At 39.1% G+C, this 18389-nt stretch overlaps 1 protein-coding gene across 1 annotated transcript in view; it reads left to right on the top strand.

The window, feature by feature from the left end:
• Positions 1–18389, top strand: part of TRPA1 (transient receptor potential cation channel subfamily A member 1) — a 49133-nt gene that overhangs the window by 3756 nt on the left and 26988 nt on the right. Inside the window, exons 2-10 of the mRNA XM_037058222.1 lie at positions 2205–2364; positions 4777–4952; positions 8909–9016; positions 11642–11750; positions 11948–12093; positions 12555–12691; positions 15580–15628; positions 17105–17204; positions 17869–17969. Of these exons, the coding sequence (XP_036914117.1) occupies positions 2205–2364; positions 4777–4952; positions 8909–9016; positions 11642–11750; positions 11948–12093; positions 12555–12691; positions 15580–15628; positions 17105–17204; positions 17869–17969 (1086 nt within the window). The remainder of the gene's footprint in view (positions 1–2204; positions 2365–4776; positions 4953–8908; positions 9017–11641; positions 11751–11947; positions 12094–12554; positions 12692–15579; positions 15629–17104; positions 17205–17868; positions 17970–18389) is intronic.

Genomic DNA, 18389 nt, shown 5'->3' with positions numbered 1-18389 from the left:
TACACTTAAACAGTATGAGGACTCCCAATGAGGTTATAGGTACCAAATTTACCATATTAGAAACATTTAAAAACTTGAGAGTACAGTGTGTACATTCTAGTAACCGTGAGTGCTGTGATGTGACCCCACAACTGTGGCTTCTGGAATATTCCACTGTGCATGCATGAGAGACCCGGAGAGGCTGGACTGGAGGGTGGCATCCTAGAGCTCTCCGGAGGACTGCGGGAAGGAGATTTAGGGGGGAAGTTGCATGGGCTGGAAACAAGGTCAGAGAGAAGGGTGCATCACCCAGGTGGAAACCTGGTGGTGAAGGTCAAGCCCACACGCGCAGGGCAGCACAGTGCGATGCTGGAGAGCCTGGCTTCTGGGTCAGGCCAGGGTGCGCAGTGCAGGGGTACAGTTGAGATTGGCTTTTTCAGCCTCAAATTGGCATTAAAATCTGCAATTCAGTTTGGGCTTTGGCTTTGACTTTGGCACCGTTATCAAAATACCTAATTTAATGCCATTTCCAGGGTCTCTGAGTGATCAGGGATATCATCATATATAAACAATGTAAATATGTTTGCAGTAGAATAAGGTGTCTCATTCATATTGACTGATAATACTTAAATACTCACTTTCAAATACAGGCAGAAATTCTAGAAGCAATCTGAATAAAAATGTTGTCAATTCAAATATGCTTAAATATGATTATAAATAATTTTGAAAATTCTTCCTTTTCTATGTAAAACATAGATGAAGATTTTTCAAGTAGTTGAATAAGGAACTAAATTGTCAATTAGCATAGATATTAAGAAAGGATGAATTCATTTTAGGAAGAATGTAATATACTTTTCGATCCAAAATATTTAGTAAAAATTTAAATTGTAATGCAAGGCAGAGTCATAGAATCAAGTTTATGACTGAAGGTTTCTGTAAAATTGTGTTTGCTATAGTAACATTAATAATATTGAATAAAGTGATTTTTAAAGATTTATTTAATTTTTAGTAAATTAATTTCATATGTCATGAGCTTTTCAAGAGAAAGACTTATCCGGGAAATTGTATTCCTGTCTTGTAAGAATGACTCAAACTCAGAATGTTAACACTGTCACCTTAAAATTTCACAAGGAAGAAACATAATGTCATCTGTGATAAACTTTTTCAGTCCAGTCATAATGATTCAAAAAGCATGAAGAAAATAACGTGTTAGAGAAAAATAGATATTTAAAAAACCTCTTGCTCCTCCCTGGCCATCCAGGTCGTGATCATCTGTTTGGAATTAAACATTTGCAGGTTAGTGCGAGCAGCCGACGGTCCCAGAACTTGCTGAGCCTACTACTCTACAGTGCCCGTCCCTGGGCTTTGTAATACTTTACTCTGTCAGTGAATAGTGGTCCATCGTATGATGGTGGTTTTGACTTCAGCTTCTAGTGTATGTCCAGTTTTAGCATTCACCATCCAGCCAAAATATTTACTCCATGCATCTCCTGATCAAATTTCTGACTTTGCCACTTACAGTGCCCTCGGGCAAATGACCTAAGTTCTCGATGCCCTGATATATGGCCCTAAGTAAATGCAAATAGTAAGAGCTTTTCCTGCACACTGAGAACGATGAGGAGGTGAGCCTGACCTGCCTCGGCTGCTGCAGGACCCCCCGTGATCAGAATACTCATTCCCAGGACTGAGTGGGAAGCCGTCCTAGGTAACTGACCAGTGAATGACACGCCAATGCTCATGATTCTGGCTCTGGGACATTAGAAAGGAAATGTTGGATGGGAACTGACTGCAGGCCAAAGGGAGCACAACAATTTGGATACCTGGACTTAGTTCTTGTGCTTAGAAAAATCTTTTTATTTTACCCAAATCCCTCATGCTGTAGTTCACAGTTTCATCTGGCAAAGATAATTCTTCTATAGTTTCACTACACTACCTAATTTTCAGATAAAATTCCTTACTTTTGAGTCAAAACTTTCCTCAAGACCTTTATTTCTATAGTATATACACATTTATCATGTGAAAATAAGATCATTTACATAATGTATTTATCAATGTTTAGGCATACGCTTACCCATTCTTTATGTCTGTGAGTATATTGTGTTCTTCAGAAAAATATGACCTTATTGTAAGCACAAAAAGCAGTTTTGGATGATGACTCTTAACGATGAACATATACTAAGTTTTGCATGTTTGTTTGATATAACATTTTAAAAATATACTTCTAGGTGATTTGCGAAGGAAATGCAAATGAATTCCAAAGCTGTTTGAAGAAACAAAATAAGTGGAGCAAATATGATGATGTGACTCCCTCGCATTTGCATTGTGCTGCAGAAGACGGTCAAGTTGAGCTGATGGAGATGATCCTCAATGACTCCTCTTGTGAAGGTAACAAAATGTTACCATGATTGCTCCCCATCCACGACCCCATTAGATTCATTGAAAAAGTGGTGTGAAATTACTCTGAAGGTAAATTAGTTCCAGATTACAAAGGGCCTGAATAGCTCACTTGGAGTGTGATTTTCCCTATAGGCCATTCTTCCTTAATTTTTTTCCGCTGAAACACTGCTAAGGATAGTGGAGAGATTTGGGACTGCACAGCAAGCACAGATTTTGTTTAAATTTTTCTGAAAGGTTATAAAAAATCATACACATTTTGTGTATCCTTCTGTGCTATTTCACTGAGATTATTCTACATTTCAATTGCTTGTCAATGAATAAAATCGACACCCTAAGGAGCTGGAGAATGCTCCCACAACCCCAGCCTGGTGCACCCGGCCTCATCTGGGTAACTCAGCTGCAGTTAGATGAGGAAGGTGGGTGCCACAGGGATGTAAGTATCCAGGGAGTGTGCGAAGGCCTTTATAATCTAAGATAACTTTGTCAATATTGTGGAAGATGCATCGGAAGTGGAATCCCACCTAGGAAGCTATTTTAGTGTGAAAAGCAGGTGAGAGGACACCAGGATGCTCAGGTTGGAATGAGGAGAAAGGGAGAGATTTGAGAGCTATTTTGCCTGTGGAGTCAACAATGCTTCATAAAAGATTGAATGTAAGGAGGAAATGTCAAGAGGTGACTGTGAGACTCTTAAAGCAAGGAGGCTAATAGTAACCACCTGCCCCCACCACCAGAAGAGGGGGCATTGAAGAAAACAGAAGAAAAATAAGTCTGACATGGAAGGGGCTAATGAATTTGTTTGGGTCATACTGTTTGAAAGGCCCGGGGCATATTCACTTGGAAATGACCAGCAGACAACTAGACACATAGAAGGAAAGCAGCCAACCCTGCAAAGTCACTGTTGCGTAGGAAGGAGCTGAGACTGTGGAAATGCATGGAAATCATTTGTGAGACCATGAAATTGCCCCTAAAGGTAGCTGAGGAGAGAGCACTGACATTAAGGGCCAGATGGCAGAGAAAAGCCAGAAGCAGGATGGTGAAGAGAGTGATAGGTAAGGGAGTGGTGACACACGCAAGGGCAGTTACTGGGAACAGATGAATTAGAAGATCAGTTGCCACAAAGACATCGAGTAGGAAGATCACAATACATACGCGCTTACATTAGAGAGCCTCTGGACCTTGGTAAAAATGATATCTGAAAAATGTGGAGATTATTTCATTAGTGCATGGAAGTGTGTAAGTTTAGGCCCCTGTTTAACCAGGTTTGGTGCTGACTGAAGTGCTCAGTATAGTGTTCAGCCTTGATCAGACACAATGGATGAGAGGTTTGTGTGTGTATGTGTGTGTGTGTGTGTGTGTCTATGAGTGAGACTTGTGGGAGTGCGTGAGTGCATGTGTGTGTTTTTGAGAAGGAAGCATTTGGAGGAATAAAAGGAAATAGCGCAGGGGTAAATTTTAAAAAGGACAGACATGGCTATAGCGTGGCTCTAGGTGTTGTAGATTGTCCCCGAATCACTGTTACGAGTGAGTGCTTTTCTCCCTCCTCAGACGTAAAAATGCCCTGCAACTAATTAAAAAGGCTGATAAAGCAGTTATGTCTATTTGAGAACAGATATGAGATGCTGCCCACTCCTATGCTGAGGCCACAGAGAAAACAGTACAATGTATCATCATATTGTAGAAATACATGGAAGCCAGGCGTGGCATCAGAGGCTCAAGCTGTAATTCTAGTCTTGTGGTTTATTAGTGGTGTCTTGTGTTCTTTCTCATTAGCATTTTTTGAAGCATTATTATGGGCCAAGCATTAAGACATATTCATATTCATATTCTCTTCCCCAAAACATACATATATATATATATATATATATATATATATATATACACATATATATATTCTTTTTGGTAACCAAATTTGAATGAGAAAACTGAGCTTCAAAGAAGTAAGGCAACTTACTGAACTCCTTACTAGTGGTATGATATCGGCAAGATTTTGAGCCTCCCTAGGCCTCAACATTGTCTCTGTGAAAGACAGTCCTGGTTCCTAGTTGGGTGTTGGAGGGTTTGATGACATAATGGTTATATGGGACCTAGTAGAGTGCTTGGCATATACCTATTGCTCTCATTAAGCACAATACAATATAGCAATCTTCAAATTCATACCACAGATAAAAACATGAGGCAATAGGAGAATCTGTTTGTTATCGATGCCATAGGTAGACATCCCACTCATTTGACAAAGTCAGCGTCATAATTCTATGCATCCTCTCCAGGGGTCCATTGTGTATTTTTATTTTTCATGGCAAAAGTGAAGCCTGGCACTGAACTTTGAAGTGAATAGGGATGTGGTCAGTGTTCAATCCAGTCCAGGCAAAACCTTACTCATATTTTGACATCTTTTTCTAGTATTGAATGTGATGGACAATCATGGAAATACGCCTCTGCATTGGGCTGCACAAAAAAACCGGGTTGAAAGTGTTAAGTTTCTTCTCAGCAAAGGAGCCAACCCAAACCTCCGAAACATCAACATGATGTCGCCCCTCCACCTTGCTGTGCAGGGCATGTGCAACGAGGTGGTGAAGGTAAGCTGGGCCCGAGGCCAGCTCTCCCTGCCTGGGCTGAGTGGCCAACCGAAGCTGTCGGGACACGTTAGTGGTGACAGTGGTGGTCATGATGACAAAGGTGATGAGGATACGGTCTTATCTTTATCAAAGTGTCCTTATTTACCAAGCATTACTCTAAGGACTTTACATGTTTAGTTTTTAAAATCCCCATTAAACAATTATGAAGTAAGGCTTTTCTCATTTCATAGCTGAGGAAAACTGAGGCAAGGAAAATTAAATCACTTGCCTACTATCAGATAACTGGTGAAAATAACAATTAAATAACAATTAGGGATTCTGTTTTATCTTGATGTTGGCAAGCTAATACTTTATCACTTTTCCTGACTGATTTGATGATTAAAAGGAAGAAGGTGGTAAGTATATCAGTGAAAACATAAAATCTAATTATGATTTGCTATTTTGGTTCAAGTGGGTGACATGTGATAATTTTAGCAGAACACATTACAATATTATTGGGAAATTTCTTGTTTTTTTTTCAAGGTTTTCTTTCTTTTTTCTTTCATTTTTTTCCTTTCTCTATCTCTCTCTCTTTCCCCTCTCTTCCTCCCTCCCTCCCTCCCTCCCTCCCTTCTCTTTTCTGTCTCTCTCTCTCTTTTTTTCTTGGCAAGTTAGGTCAAATAGAGGAAACTGTGGTAAATGCTCAACAGATAAGGTTTGGGCCCTAGCTTTCAAACTGCATGTCAGATCTTAGACACCCTTGGAAACATACATGCTGACCTAAAGAGGACTGCAATTTACAAATGGATCATGTTCCAGAAATTCATTTCTGTGGTAGACAATTGGAACTTAGAATAAATTTTCCTGCAGAAACAATATTACAAGTCATTTGGCCATTGTGCTAAGCCACATGTCCTTGTCCACTTGAGCTACTGTGACAGACTGACATAGGCCACGTGCCTTAAACAGCAAACATTTATCTCTCATAGTTCTGAAGGCTGAGAAGTCCAAGAGCAAGACACAGGCAGACCCCACGTCTGGCGAGAACCTGCTTTCTGGTTCATAGATGGCTGTTGTCTTTCTGTGTCCTCTCCTGTCAGAGGCAGCAAGAGGGTTCGCTGGGTCCCTTAATTCCCTACATGAGGTCTCTGCACTCAAGACCTTATCAGCTACCAAAGGCCCGACCTCTTAATACCATCATGTTGGGGGTTAGGAATTTCAGTTCTGAGGGACAAAGGCATTCAGTCCATCATACCACACCGGAAAGCTACTTTGTCTATAAATCACCAAGGAGGTCTCAGGGTGTCCATGAGCTTCCCACTCCCTTTAGCCCAAACACCGTCCTCTCAGACCCTGAGTTCTTGGTCCTTTTACTCCAGGCCCACAGGGCATGAGGGGAGTCCCCTTTCCACTTTCCTGTTGTACCTTGTATCTAGGTCTGTCCTGATTCTTAGCTCAGGGTATTGTAATCGCATGTTCCTATGCTTCTCTCTCCCCCTCCGGCTGGTTGTCTTTGGAGGAGGGGCTGTGTGTGACTCATCTCAATATGTCGAGTCCTCCACACTGCTGATAAATGATGACCTTTGAATAAATGAATAAAAGAATGAATGAGTACCTAGGGGTCCTGGCTAAAAGAGACGGGGAAAGCTTAGGGATCAGCACCTAAGAGGAGTCAGGGTGGCCACTTGAGAAGGTTATTGCCAAGGTCTCTGCCAGTGGCCTGTTTGTTCCTTAAATGTCTGCATCATTCATGGACCAGATGCTGCTTCAGTATCGTACGAATGGGGCCACTAGTGACTGCAGGGACCCCACCCCAACCCCCACAGATGTCACATAGTATTTTTCCAAGGCACCTGGGGCTTCCTCTCAAGGCTCTTTTCAGAAACAAATACCCATTGACTTAATTAATCTGGGCTCTGAACCTGTGAGTTGGGAATTCAAAGGCACATAACGGTTGAAAGGCTACTGCTAATTAGAAATTAGAACTCTGCTGGCTAACAAATACAGAAAGGTAGGTGTCACACACAAATGGAGGAGGAAGTAAGCCCAAAAGTGATTTATAAGTTAGAACAAAGGGCATAACAAATGTTCCTGGGTGACACCGGAGCAAGAAGAGAAATGGCATCGTCGCTCCCGTACTTGATCTTTCCAGCTACAACTTCCTCTAAAAATATGTTCAGACCCTTCTGCTTCCACTGAGATGAAGAGAATAGAAGAAGGAGGAGGAATTTTGGAGTGTCTCCCATGCTTGCCAACGGTCTTCCCCCACCTCTCCCGGTTACCCTCAGGGGTCAGGCCTGGGCCCCACCAGTTGTGGCCAGTTCCGAATGCTTTCCCATTATTCTGCTCTGCCAGCCTCTCCCCAAACCTTCCACCCTGACTGGCATAGTTGCGAACTGAAAAGTTATTATGCATCATCGCCTGCAGTTCTTGCAGACTGTTCACATTCTTAGTGTTCCCTGGGGCACACTGGCCTGGTGGTTAGGAGGAAGCCTTGTTTTTCAATTGCCTGCAGGCCTTAGTCCTTGGGGCTTAACCTCAGTTTATCCATTGGCTTGACCGTCCCATGAGGCATCTCCAATTCTCACCAAAGGGGCATCGGGGAAGCTCAGCCAAGAACCTCCAACTTGCCTGGTCACGAGTGAGTCTGGAGTGGGTGCACAGTGCAGCTGCTTTCCTGGGACCCCTGCCGCACATAGTGAAACGCAGCTTTCTGGAAGGTGGTGCTCATGGTAACACAACCGTAATACCTGACCACCTTAATGCCTGCTGCGAATCTGTGGTCTGTGGTTCTAAGAAGGGTAGAGAAGGACAAATCTCAGCCTTGGGTAGGTTACTTTGCGTGTGGATCTGCCGTTTATTAAGAACAGAATGTGAGCGTGCCTAAAGTCCATTGAATGAACCCTGTATTTTCATTTTTCTCCATCCATCAGTAGTCCCCTGTACATTCTTATGAATGAAAATCTCACTTTAATACTCTTTTAGGAGTAACTTAGTAAGCTCAACTCATTTGTGTGCCGACACATCAGCACACATTCCATTAACAGGGGATGCTGGTAGGAGGTTGTGTACTTCTTTAAAAAGTCAAGCATTTAGGAAATGACTTGTTTTAATAAATTCTTTTTAAACCATTTAATTATAAGCACATTATAACACGCCTGCTGAAAGAGAAAAGACCTCTAGTAGGTCAACCCCAAGATTTCTCTCTTGGGAAAGACATTTATATGAGATAAGTGTTGTTAGACTTAATATAAAATAAAGACCAGTTAAAGGTTGATGTATTCCTGGACAGTGGTCAGCTGGAAGCAAACTAGGTGAGAAGGGGTAACAGGTCTTTAGTTAATTCCATCAGAAAAAATTGCTTATCCATTTTGTCAGGAATGCTAGTTTCTCATATCATAGAAAAACTTTCTGTTCCAGACTAAGTTTGAATTAATTGAGTTAAGCTTTACCAGTGTTACATGAAACTCTTTCTCTACTGAAGAAAATGGAGTTTTAATTGACATTTCCCACAATGCTTGCAATCTAGGTAAAAGAAAAATGACTAGAGAGGAAAAAACCTCTTCCTATTCCCCTACCTCATTTTCCCCTTCTTTTCCTCCTTTCGTCCTCCCTAACCTGCACACTTAAAGGATTTATTTTTTTCTGAAGGCTTTAGTTAACATAGGTTACTTAATACAAGTGAGAAATATTAAATGAACTAATTTAACTAGTATCTACAATTCTTACTCCATGTCGAGTTCCACAACAGCATATTGCATTAATTGAGGTGCTACAGAAATGCCCAGTACTCCTCTGTTTGAGAAATTTATGCAGCACCAAGTATAGGTAAGGTTTCATGCAGCTTCTGTGGGAAAGAGATGAAAAATGGTGAATAGGGACATGGCACGGGGCATCAAGAGTTTGTAACCTAACTACCGTGTTTGGAAAGCTGCCGGTTAACTTCTGGCGATTGTTCCCCTCTTCCAACTGTGCAGGTCTTGACTGAGCACAGCAGCACAAATGTTAATTTGGAGGGAGAAAACGGAAACACAGCTGTGCTAATCGCGTGCTCCAAAGATAACAGCGAAGCACTGCAGATTTTGGTTTGTATTTTAATCTTTTTTCCCTGTTTTCTTTCCTTTTTTATTAGTACACCCTGAATCGTTGTTATTTACAACAACTCTTAGTTTCTCTTTTTAGCAAAATATGAAATACAGAAAATATGTCGTTAGGATTGTTCTGTGTGTTTTTATATATGCATACACACACGCCTTAAATCTTAAATGGATCTGAGGTTGCTTACAGAAGACTAACAGGATAACATTAAAGAAAATATGAGAAGATCAAAACGAAAAGAAAGTATAGATAGGTAAATTAAGATTAAGCTGGCGATAAGGCCAGAATACAAAATACAAAATACAATAGCTTGTATGTTGATTAAAGTGGATCATACTTTTGACTTTGAACTTCTAAATAGACAGAGGAAAGATAAGCATAGTCAATGGCAGACTTATTGTCAAGCAGGTCCATAAAATAAAAACCAAGGCAAACATAGCCATTCATGTTATGAAGATGAGAAGAAGTTGCTGCCATGGGTTCTCAGACGGGGAGCTCTTTGTGACAATAATGGCTAAGGTCCTTCTTGTCCGCAGCACTGAAGGAGAGCCACTTCTCTCTGGGGTGGTCCCCTGTGCCGGGGCGCACCCATCTAAATGACAGACTCCTGCTCCACCTAGTGCCCCACTTAGTGAGGTGCTAGAATTTTAGTACACAGCCTTTCCCCTGATATTATCGCTTGGATGTTATTCAGGCCATATTCTGTGTTTTTACCACTGGATTTCCCCCCTCGGCCTTCCCAGAGAGTAGGAAAATGAACTAAAATAATTTAAAAATATCTTCCTAATATTTAAATCTGCAAATATGTTCTAACATGTTTACTGGGTTAATAGCTGAAAATAATGAAAATTTCAAAATTAACTAAAAAAATTAAAAGCCTGTAGGGAACCATAAAACACTTTTCAAAAGTGCATTATCAAAGTTCTGGAGCCAGCTAATATTCATGCTGTTACATGTTGATGCATTTCATAATATATATAAATAAGTACAGATGCAAAATCTTAAAAGTACTAGCAATTAACTCCTCAGAATAACTGAACAAGTAACATGAAGTACACATTGGCCTCATGCAGATTGTATGGATAGCTCAGTGCTGGGTTGTGATGCACCCACTGGCCTGAGCAGACAAAGCCCATGATTTTATTTATGTATTTACCTTTAAGTGGATACGCATCTATATGTAAGGTATTCTTACAAATCCATAAGGAAAAGACAACACTCCATGGGAAACTGGCAAGGAGGTACATAAAGTTTTATTCATTTCTCTAATAATCAAAGAGAAACATGTTACAATGAGTTTTTTTTTAATCTTACATTGGAAAGATAAAAAAACGCGTCGATATGTAGTGTTAGAGAGATTTTCATGAGTCAGAGAATTTCATTCACTGTGGGTGTGAATACTTTTTGACTAACGGATTCCAATACTGGGAGTACATCCTGGAGATATTTAAAGCTAGCACTCATGTTAACATCAGTATTATATATATCAGAAGGGGAAAAAAACGGGGAAAAAGTTGAAGTCCATTTAAAAGGATTTATTGTATAACATGTGGTGCACCCAAAAACGAAACATGGACTTGATAAAACTACATTTTTAAAGAATATTGGTAAGTAAAAACTTTTCGGAACAGTATGATCACAAAGGATACACATAAAAATTGCCTTTACAAATAAAACAAAAAAGTGTGTTGTCTTCTGAAATATAAACCAGTGCTGTCCCTAGAAGATGAGATTGCAGGTAATATTTGCTTTGGCACACTTTCCTGCTTTTTCAAAATCTTTTCTCTTATGGTAATAAAAGGTACTTAAAACAAAACCAAGTTCACTGATCTGTAGAAAAGGAGAGCGGAAAATGGTGGGCTCAGGGGTCCAGGTAACATGTCATTCAGTTCTCCACCTTTTTTAGTGGAGAATTTCCATCAGTGAAAACACCTGATTTCCATAGTTAACAAGAATGCTGATTTAATCATTTCTTTTTTAATAATCACTTTTTAAATTAATTAATTTATTTTTAAAGGGGATGGGAAGGAGAGAGGGAGAGAAACATCAATGTATGGTTGCCTCTCATGCGTCCCCCGGTGGGAACTGGCCTGCAACCCAGGCATGTGCCCTGACTGGGAATCAAATCTCCGTTGTTTGGTTCGCAGGCCCGCACTCAATCCACTGAGCTACACCAGCCAGGGCTAATCATTTCTTAATTTACATAAATTAAAGGGAAAGAACCTGGGAAATATCATATCATTTTATTTGTACAGGGATTGAGAATGGGTATAGGAGGAGGCGTATTAATGTTTAAAAATATCTCATTAATTCTATTGAAAAATGTGTGCACTTTAGTTTTCTGGGCTATCAAGATGGTGTTTTGTGTCTATGTTGTTACCTCATCTTTGGAAAATAAGAGTAAATGTCTCTATTTCAGAAACTTAGCCTGGTTCCAAAGTTACCTTCTTAGCTAGATTTTATATCATTTGAAGTTTTCTATATAGCTTTACATAATTACGGAAGAATACAGCGGTCTCAGAGAGGCATGTAGACCCTTGTCCATCCTTGCAACGACGGGTTTAAGTGGTGTCCTTTGACTTTCATTGTTGCCGTTCTTTCTTTTCTTCCAGTTAAAAAATGGAGCTAAGCCATGCATGACAAATAAATGGGGATGTTTTCCTATTCACCAGGCTGTCTTTTCAGGTGCCAAAAAATGCTTGGAAATATTACTAAAGTATGGTGAGTAGAGGCTTTCCTACATTAAGTACTGTAAAGAAGTCTATATTGGTGGGTGCTAATAATTTGAAAAATATTTCATGGTATTTAATAGTATTTGTATGTGAGCCTTTCAGTAAGGCTAAGCACCCTTTCTTTTTAAAACATTCCTCTTATTTATTTGTAATATTTGTAACCTTGAATTGTATTTTCTTCTCAAGGTGAAGAACATGGATTTAACAGACAGTCTCACATTAATTTTGTGACGAATGGGAAAGCTAGCCCCCTGCACATGGCAGTTCAGAGTGGAGACCTGGAGATGATTAAGATGTGTCTGGACAACGGTGCACAGCTGGAGCTCATGGAGGTGACCGTCCCTGTTCTACACAAGCCTTTTCCTTTCCAGGGTCATAAATTATTTTCCAAAATGCTTTACAGCTCTTATTTAGATCAAAACAGGTATTTTCTGCTATTCGTGCAGAAGCAGAACAAGACACTCTACCAACTTTAAAATCTATGTAAAGAGTTTCGAGAGCCACTGAAAACAACTGCAAACACAAAAGCACACCCGGTAAAGAGAACAACACTGTCAGTGACAGAAGTATTGTCAGAGCTGTCAAGAGCTGTCAGGTTGCAGGGAAGCCAAATTGCCAGCTCTGATTTTTTTCCTACTGATTCTCTTTGGTAGATAGAACTGAGGGCTGTTCATCACCTTAAACTCTATAGTCCTTGATTTAGTTGACCTAGAAAGAAAAAAACTCCCAGCTGAATTTAGGTGAGTTCATCTAAGGCATTAGGCATTGATTCTGGTGTCACAACTCGTTACAGAATGGGAAGTGCACAGCCCTTCACTTTGCGGCCACCCAGGGAGCCACTGAGATTGTAAAACTGATGATAACTTCTTACTGTGGGACTGATGATATTGTTAACTCAGTGGACGGAAATCAGGAGACGATGCTTCACAGGCAAGTGTCCTACCTACCCTTCTGTGTACAGATTTTTAGTCTTCTGGTGTTAAATTACACCCTGCAAGAAGAAGTTAGCACTTACATGTCAGTGTTCAAAAGAAAAGGACAGAGGTAACAAAAATCTTGGCGTTCAGTTGGAAACTTCATGCTCCTTTGGAATCAAAGTAGAATCTTAAATAGATTTTTGAAAGAATAAAATCACCAGTGGCCTAATCTGCCACTTTTCAGTCCAGGGAATACAAGTCTGTATGCTCAGAAGGTCAACATCCATGACTCTGCCCACCCCCTCCAATCTGTTCCAATTCATTCTGTGTCTCACCCTCATTTTTAGTGGAGCTAATGGGGCAGATAGATATGAATGTTCCACTCATTCCACCCTATTCCCCTTTCTGCCCATCCCCAAAATTATAGATAAAGGTTTTCAAAACATCATTTTAGGAAATAACAGCCACGCTCCAAACAAGATAAATACTCCTGCAGAATTTAACAGAATACATATGAGAGAAAAGAGCATCTGAAACTATAGGCATACAAGATGCTAGGACAATTTTGGGGGGAGACAAGGACTTAATGTTTCCTATGTGAGTGAAAAAGGTGGCTAAGACAAGCCGTGTCTGTCTCTTTTTCTCTGTCTGCCTGTCTCCCAACACACACAAGATGCTGGAAGCCTATGCTATCTCGCAGGGGAATCGGCAATACCCCTCAGGGAAAAAGATACTTTATCTGCCAATAAAGATCTGATTCTAAACTGGGGAGGTGGGGGACGAATGTACGATAGCAAAACCACCAGACACAGTGGCACCCGCCTGGTAGAAAGGAACTCCCACTGAGGATCAGTTTGCTAACTCAACTTTCTCCGCCTGAATGAAAACTCATAAAAGACGATAGAATCGACGAGAGAACAACACCAAATTATTCAGATTTAAAACCATAAAATAAAATCAACAAAGATTACTTCTAAGGAAACAGAAATAATATGGTATTCTGAAAATAATTGTTAAATAATGCTATTTTAAGACTGAGAAAGTTACAGGAAGTGTGAAATAAATCAGTTACAGAGAAATAAATAAATAAATAAATAGAAATAAATAAATTTCCTCCTGATGAGGAGGAAATTGCCATGTATGAATCAAAGATTGTTATATGAAAAAAATCCTAGAGTTAGAAATCCTAGAAATGAAAAAAAAAAAGCCATTGAAATAATGTATCTCAGTAGACAGACTAACCTCTAGCCTGAAGAAGTCTCCAACTGCTGCACATAGGAATCATTAGCAGCTTATAAAATCCCAATGTCAATTCATATCCCAGATTACATTAGAATCTTTGGGCTGGGTATCAGGAATTTTTAAAACTCCTTAAATGACTCTAATGTTTAGCCCATTTAGAAACACAATGATCTGGATATAGTTAAAAATGTCCATTTAGAATACAGCTTTAATATACATAATTATTACATAAATAAATAGGAATAAGAAGGAATTATTTTAGAAAAAGAGATCCATCTCCCTGACCCAGAAGCATGGACATACTGTAGTTTTCAGACCAAAAGACGCACCTAGGTTTTAGAGGAGGAAAATAGGGGGAAATTTTTTGAAGCAAAAAATGTGGTAAAATATTTAATAACATAATATTTCACCAATGTAAATGTAAACAGAACTCAACAGCAACATTAACAACCAGTATTCCTCCCAATTGGGGGAGGGGCGGTGTGTCTTATAGCCCAAGAAATACGGTATTCAACTTGAAGTGGCTAAATTTCTTGGGCCAGTTCAGTCCAATTCTGATTAACCAAGTACTGAATCAGGATCTTGAAATGACCTTCTAATAGCTAGTGCTGTTTAGAGTTTATATTGAGCTTCAAAGGAAAGTTTGCTCTTTGCACTAGAATTCCTTGTGTTTGTTCTGGCTGCAACAGAGAACTCTGGAGTCAGAGGACTGGGATTCCAGGCCTACGCGGCTGTGTGACCTTTGGCAAGTCATTTGACCTCTCTGAGTCTTAGTGTCCAAATCTCCTGAGAATTTTCATTTCTATTGGACTCCCAGGTAGTGCCAGTTTTGCTGGTCTGCAGTTTCCATGTTGAATAGCAATGTCTTAGACTGGGAGATGAAAGAACAAATCAAATGGGGCCTTAATGCCATTATATCTTAAAATTACTAAATGCATTTAATATTATTTAAATACAATACAACTTCTTTCAAATGTTGGGTCAGAATTAACAAGCTAATTATTCCGAGATTTACATCCAAAGAGCTAAGAATAGCTAAGATGATCTTGAACAGGAACAAGGAAATAAGATTTGCTACAGGAAACAAAAATGTTTAAAGCATTAACATTTGTTGTGTGCTTCCATATAAATTGAAAACTTTTATGTGTCTATTAACATTATCTTTATGACTAGCTGCAAGGTAATACCAAAATGGCTTCAATTCTTGCCATAATTTTTTTTTAGCTTCACAAAACCTCAGGAAAGCTAACTGTGTCTTATTAGTTTTTGCTAAAAAGGGGGCATTTTGAACCCTGCTGATGAATTCTAGGTGCACAGACCATTGTAATAACCCGGGGTCAGTGCTGGTAACAATCAGTTATCTTTAGCTTTAGGACAGATGTCGCTACTCATTTCAGAACAGCCTCAGGATGATTTCACAGAGAGAAAGCAGGTTTCCTAAAAGATGAGGACGACAATCTTGTGATGTATTTGATGTTTCTCTATGATAATTACTTCGAAAATATTACCCTAATCAGAACCAGTTATAGATTTTTAAATGTTCTTAATTGTCTAGCATTTTATCATGTTATTAAATGATCATTTAAATTGACTTTTTGAATATAGTAGCCTCATTTTATATCAGTAGTAGCTTAAAATGTTATAATTCTCTTTTTGCAGGGCCTCATTATTTGATCACCATGAACTAGCAGACTACTTAATTTCAGTGGTAACTATTCCATTGACAGTTTTTTATTACTATCTACAATTGAAAAAAATCATATAATTATATAATATGAATTCAGAAATAAGCCAAATTCTACTTTTTTCTTATCAGCAAATGTTTACAAAAAGATCATTGACACATTTGCCAATACACATTATGCATGAATACGTAACAACCAAACTCCATTATCATGAGGTTAGAAGCACCAAAGAGTGTTCTGATGCTTGTGTCAATGTGTTTTGTGTGGGAGTGGGTGGGTACATGGCAAGAAATCTCTGGAGTGCAAGGCTTGGTGACTCTGCTGACCCTTCTTCAGTACACGAGGCTTTCCAGTGGGGGTGGGATGGGCCGCACCAGCCCCTTTACCACCCAGTAAGCTTCTACCCCCAGCTGCCCTGGTTCTGTCTTTGAACAGCTGAGGAATTTGAGTTAAATTCTAACAAGTCATTTATACAGATGAATATATGATGAATTTGTTTAAGTCCGAACATATCAACAACAAAAGTATTTTCTCATTTGTAGTATTTAACATGTTGGCTGTCAATAGCAATTCTTGATATGGTGATAGTTACAGCTATTTCGTGATTTTTAAAAAGCAAACAGTTTTCTGTGAATGTTTTTTAAATCATGTATGCAATAAATTTGGAATATTTTTGTATGAATATTAAAAAATATTTTCTTAAAGCCCTGGCTGGTGTAGCTCAGTGGATTGAGTGCAGGCCTGCGAACCAGATGATCCTGGTTCAATTCCCAGTCAGGGCACATGCCTGGGTTGCAGGCCAGTTCCCAGCAGGGGATGCACGAGAAGCAACCATACACTGACGTTTCTCTTCCTCTCTCCTTCCCTTCCCTCCTAAAGATAGATAAATAAAATATTTTTAAAATTTTTCTTAAAAGTTGGAACTCAACTATTGCTAAAGGTCAAATGATTTTATTTTTTAATGACCTTATTTATTTTTAGAGAGTGGGGAAAGGAGGGAGTGAGAAAGAGAGAAACATCAATGTGTGGTTGCCTCTTGTAGGCCCCCAACTGGGGACCTGGCCCACATCCCATACATCTGCCCTGACTGGGAATCAAACCAGTGACTCTTTGGTTCACAAGCCCACACTGACTCTTTGGCTTACAAGCCCACATTGTGATCGTGGGTCACAATCCACTGAGCCACACCAGCCGGGACGAAAGATTTTATTTTATAGTTCAGGTAGTAACAGAGACCTTTTACTGTCAGATGTCAGTCAAAAGATTAATATGTAAGGACAATTTTTGTTGTTAAAATTATAAAAGAATGCCTTGCTTTCTGATGTCACCACCTATAAATTATAGGGAAATTTCAAACAGTGCTATAGTTAGTCATATGTTTGGGTACTAGCCATATTGTAGGCACTCTATCCCAAAGAATTAATATTATCTACAGGTTGTAATATAAGTTGATTTGTCTGTTTATAAACTTTTTTATTGAATGGCTTGTTTTATTTTAGGGAGCAGATATTAATAGAACTGATTCTGAAGGACGGTCTCCACTTTTATTAGCAACTGCTTCTGCATCTTGGCATACTGTAAATTTGCTACTCTCCAAAGGTACCATGAGGGACCAAACCTAACCTTTAGAACTACTACCTAATTCATTAAACATTTGTTATCCATTTATTGTGGGCCAGGCATTGGGCCAGGTACCTGAGTACAAAGATAAATAGACTATTTCTCATGTCTAGAGAAATATTCAGTCTAATAAGGGATCAACACTTAAAAATGATAATTTCAGAACAATAATAGATAATAGTTATAAAGCAGTTTTCATGTCCCAGGCATTTTGCTGAACATCTTATCTACATTCTCTCGATGACTGATTTTATGTGATGTACGTACTATCACTGTCCCATTTTAGACACGAACCTGATGTGATAATAACAAAGAACAGATGTATCATCCCCTCTTCTTTCTTGGTCTCTAATCTCTCTATCTTTTATAGTTTATGCTTTCAAAGGTAAGACCTCATATATTAATTGATGTACTAAATCACGTATTATCTCCCCACCTTTACACATATATACAGCATACACATGGTAAGGTAAACCCATTTATAATTATATTTAGGTTTTTTTTATCTAAATAAAGTTTCCTGTAAGTTAAAGGTTGGGAGAGATTTAAATGTAAAAAAAATTGCTTTCTTGAATTAAAACTCCACCACAGGCCATGCTTTAAGTAAGTGGGTAGAAGTTACATTTATGTTGTGCTCTCTCAGGTGCCCAGGTAGACATAAAAGACCATCTTGGACGTAATTTTTTGCATTTGACTGTGCAGCAACCTTACGGATTAAAAAATTTGCAACCCGAGTTCATGCAGGTAATACTCATGCATGTGTGCGGATTCCAGAAACGGGGTTGGGCTCCACAGAGAGTACAGTGATTTTGCTTATTGTGATTTTTGTTATTATGAAGTCTGATCCTGGAATTTAAAATTTATTTTAAAATAAAGATGCAATATTTAAATGTTTGCTTACCACATAGTGGTGCTGGCAATAGTAAATTACACTGGGATTGAATTTTCTAAGTTACACAGGGTTCTCATAGGTCCTAGTCTGTGATATTGAGTCAGCTCTCCTTCACTCTTTTGACCATTAGGAACTGGGTATCAGCAAAAAGGCCAAGTACATGTGTGGGTTAGCAGTACACCATTATCAATTTAAAACAATATGTTCATCATACTTCACTGGTTGACACATTGAAAGCATTATCTCTATAGTTATATTCACTGAACTAATAT

Source organism: Sturnira hondurensis, unplaced genomic scaffold (genome assembly GCF_014824575.4).
Source record: "Sturnira hondurensis isolate 20B ecotype Veracruz unplaced genomic scaffold, ASM1482457v3 Scaffold0010128, whole genome shotgun sequence".
Classification (NCBI taxonomy): Eukaryota; Metazoa; Chordata; class Mammalia; order Chiroptera; family Phyllostomidae; genus Sturnira; species Sturnira hondurensis.
This window is presented reverse-complemented; position numbering and strand designations above follow the sequence as displayed.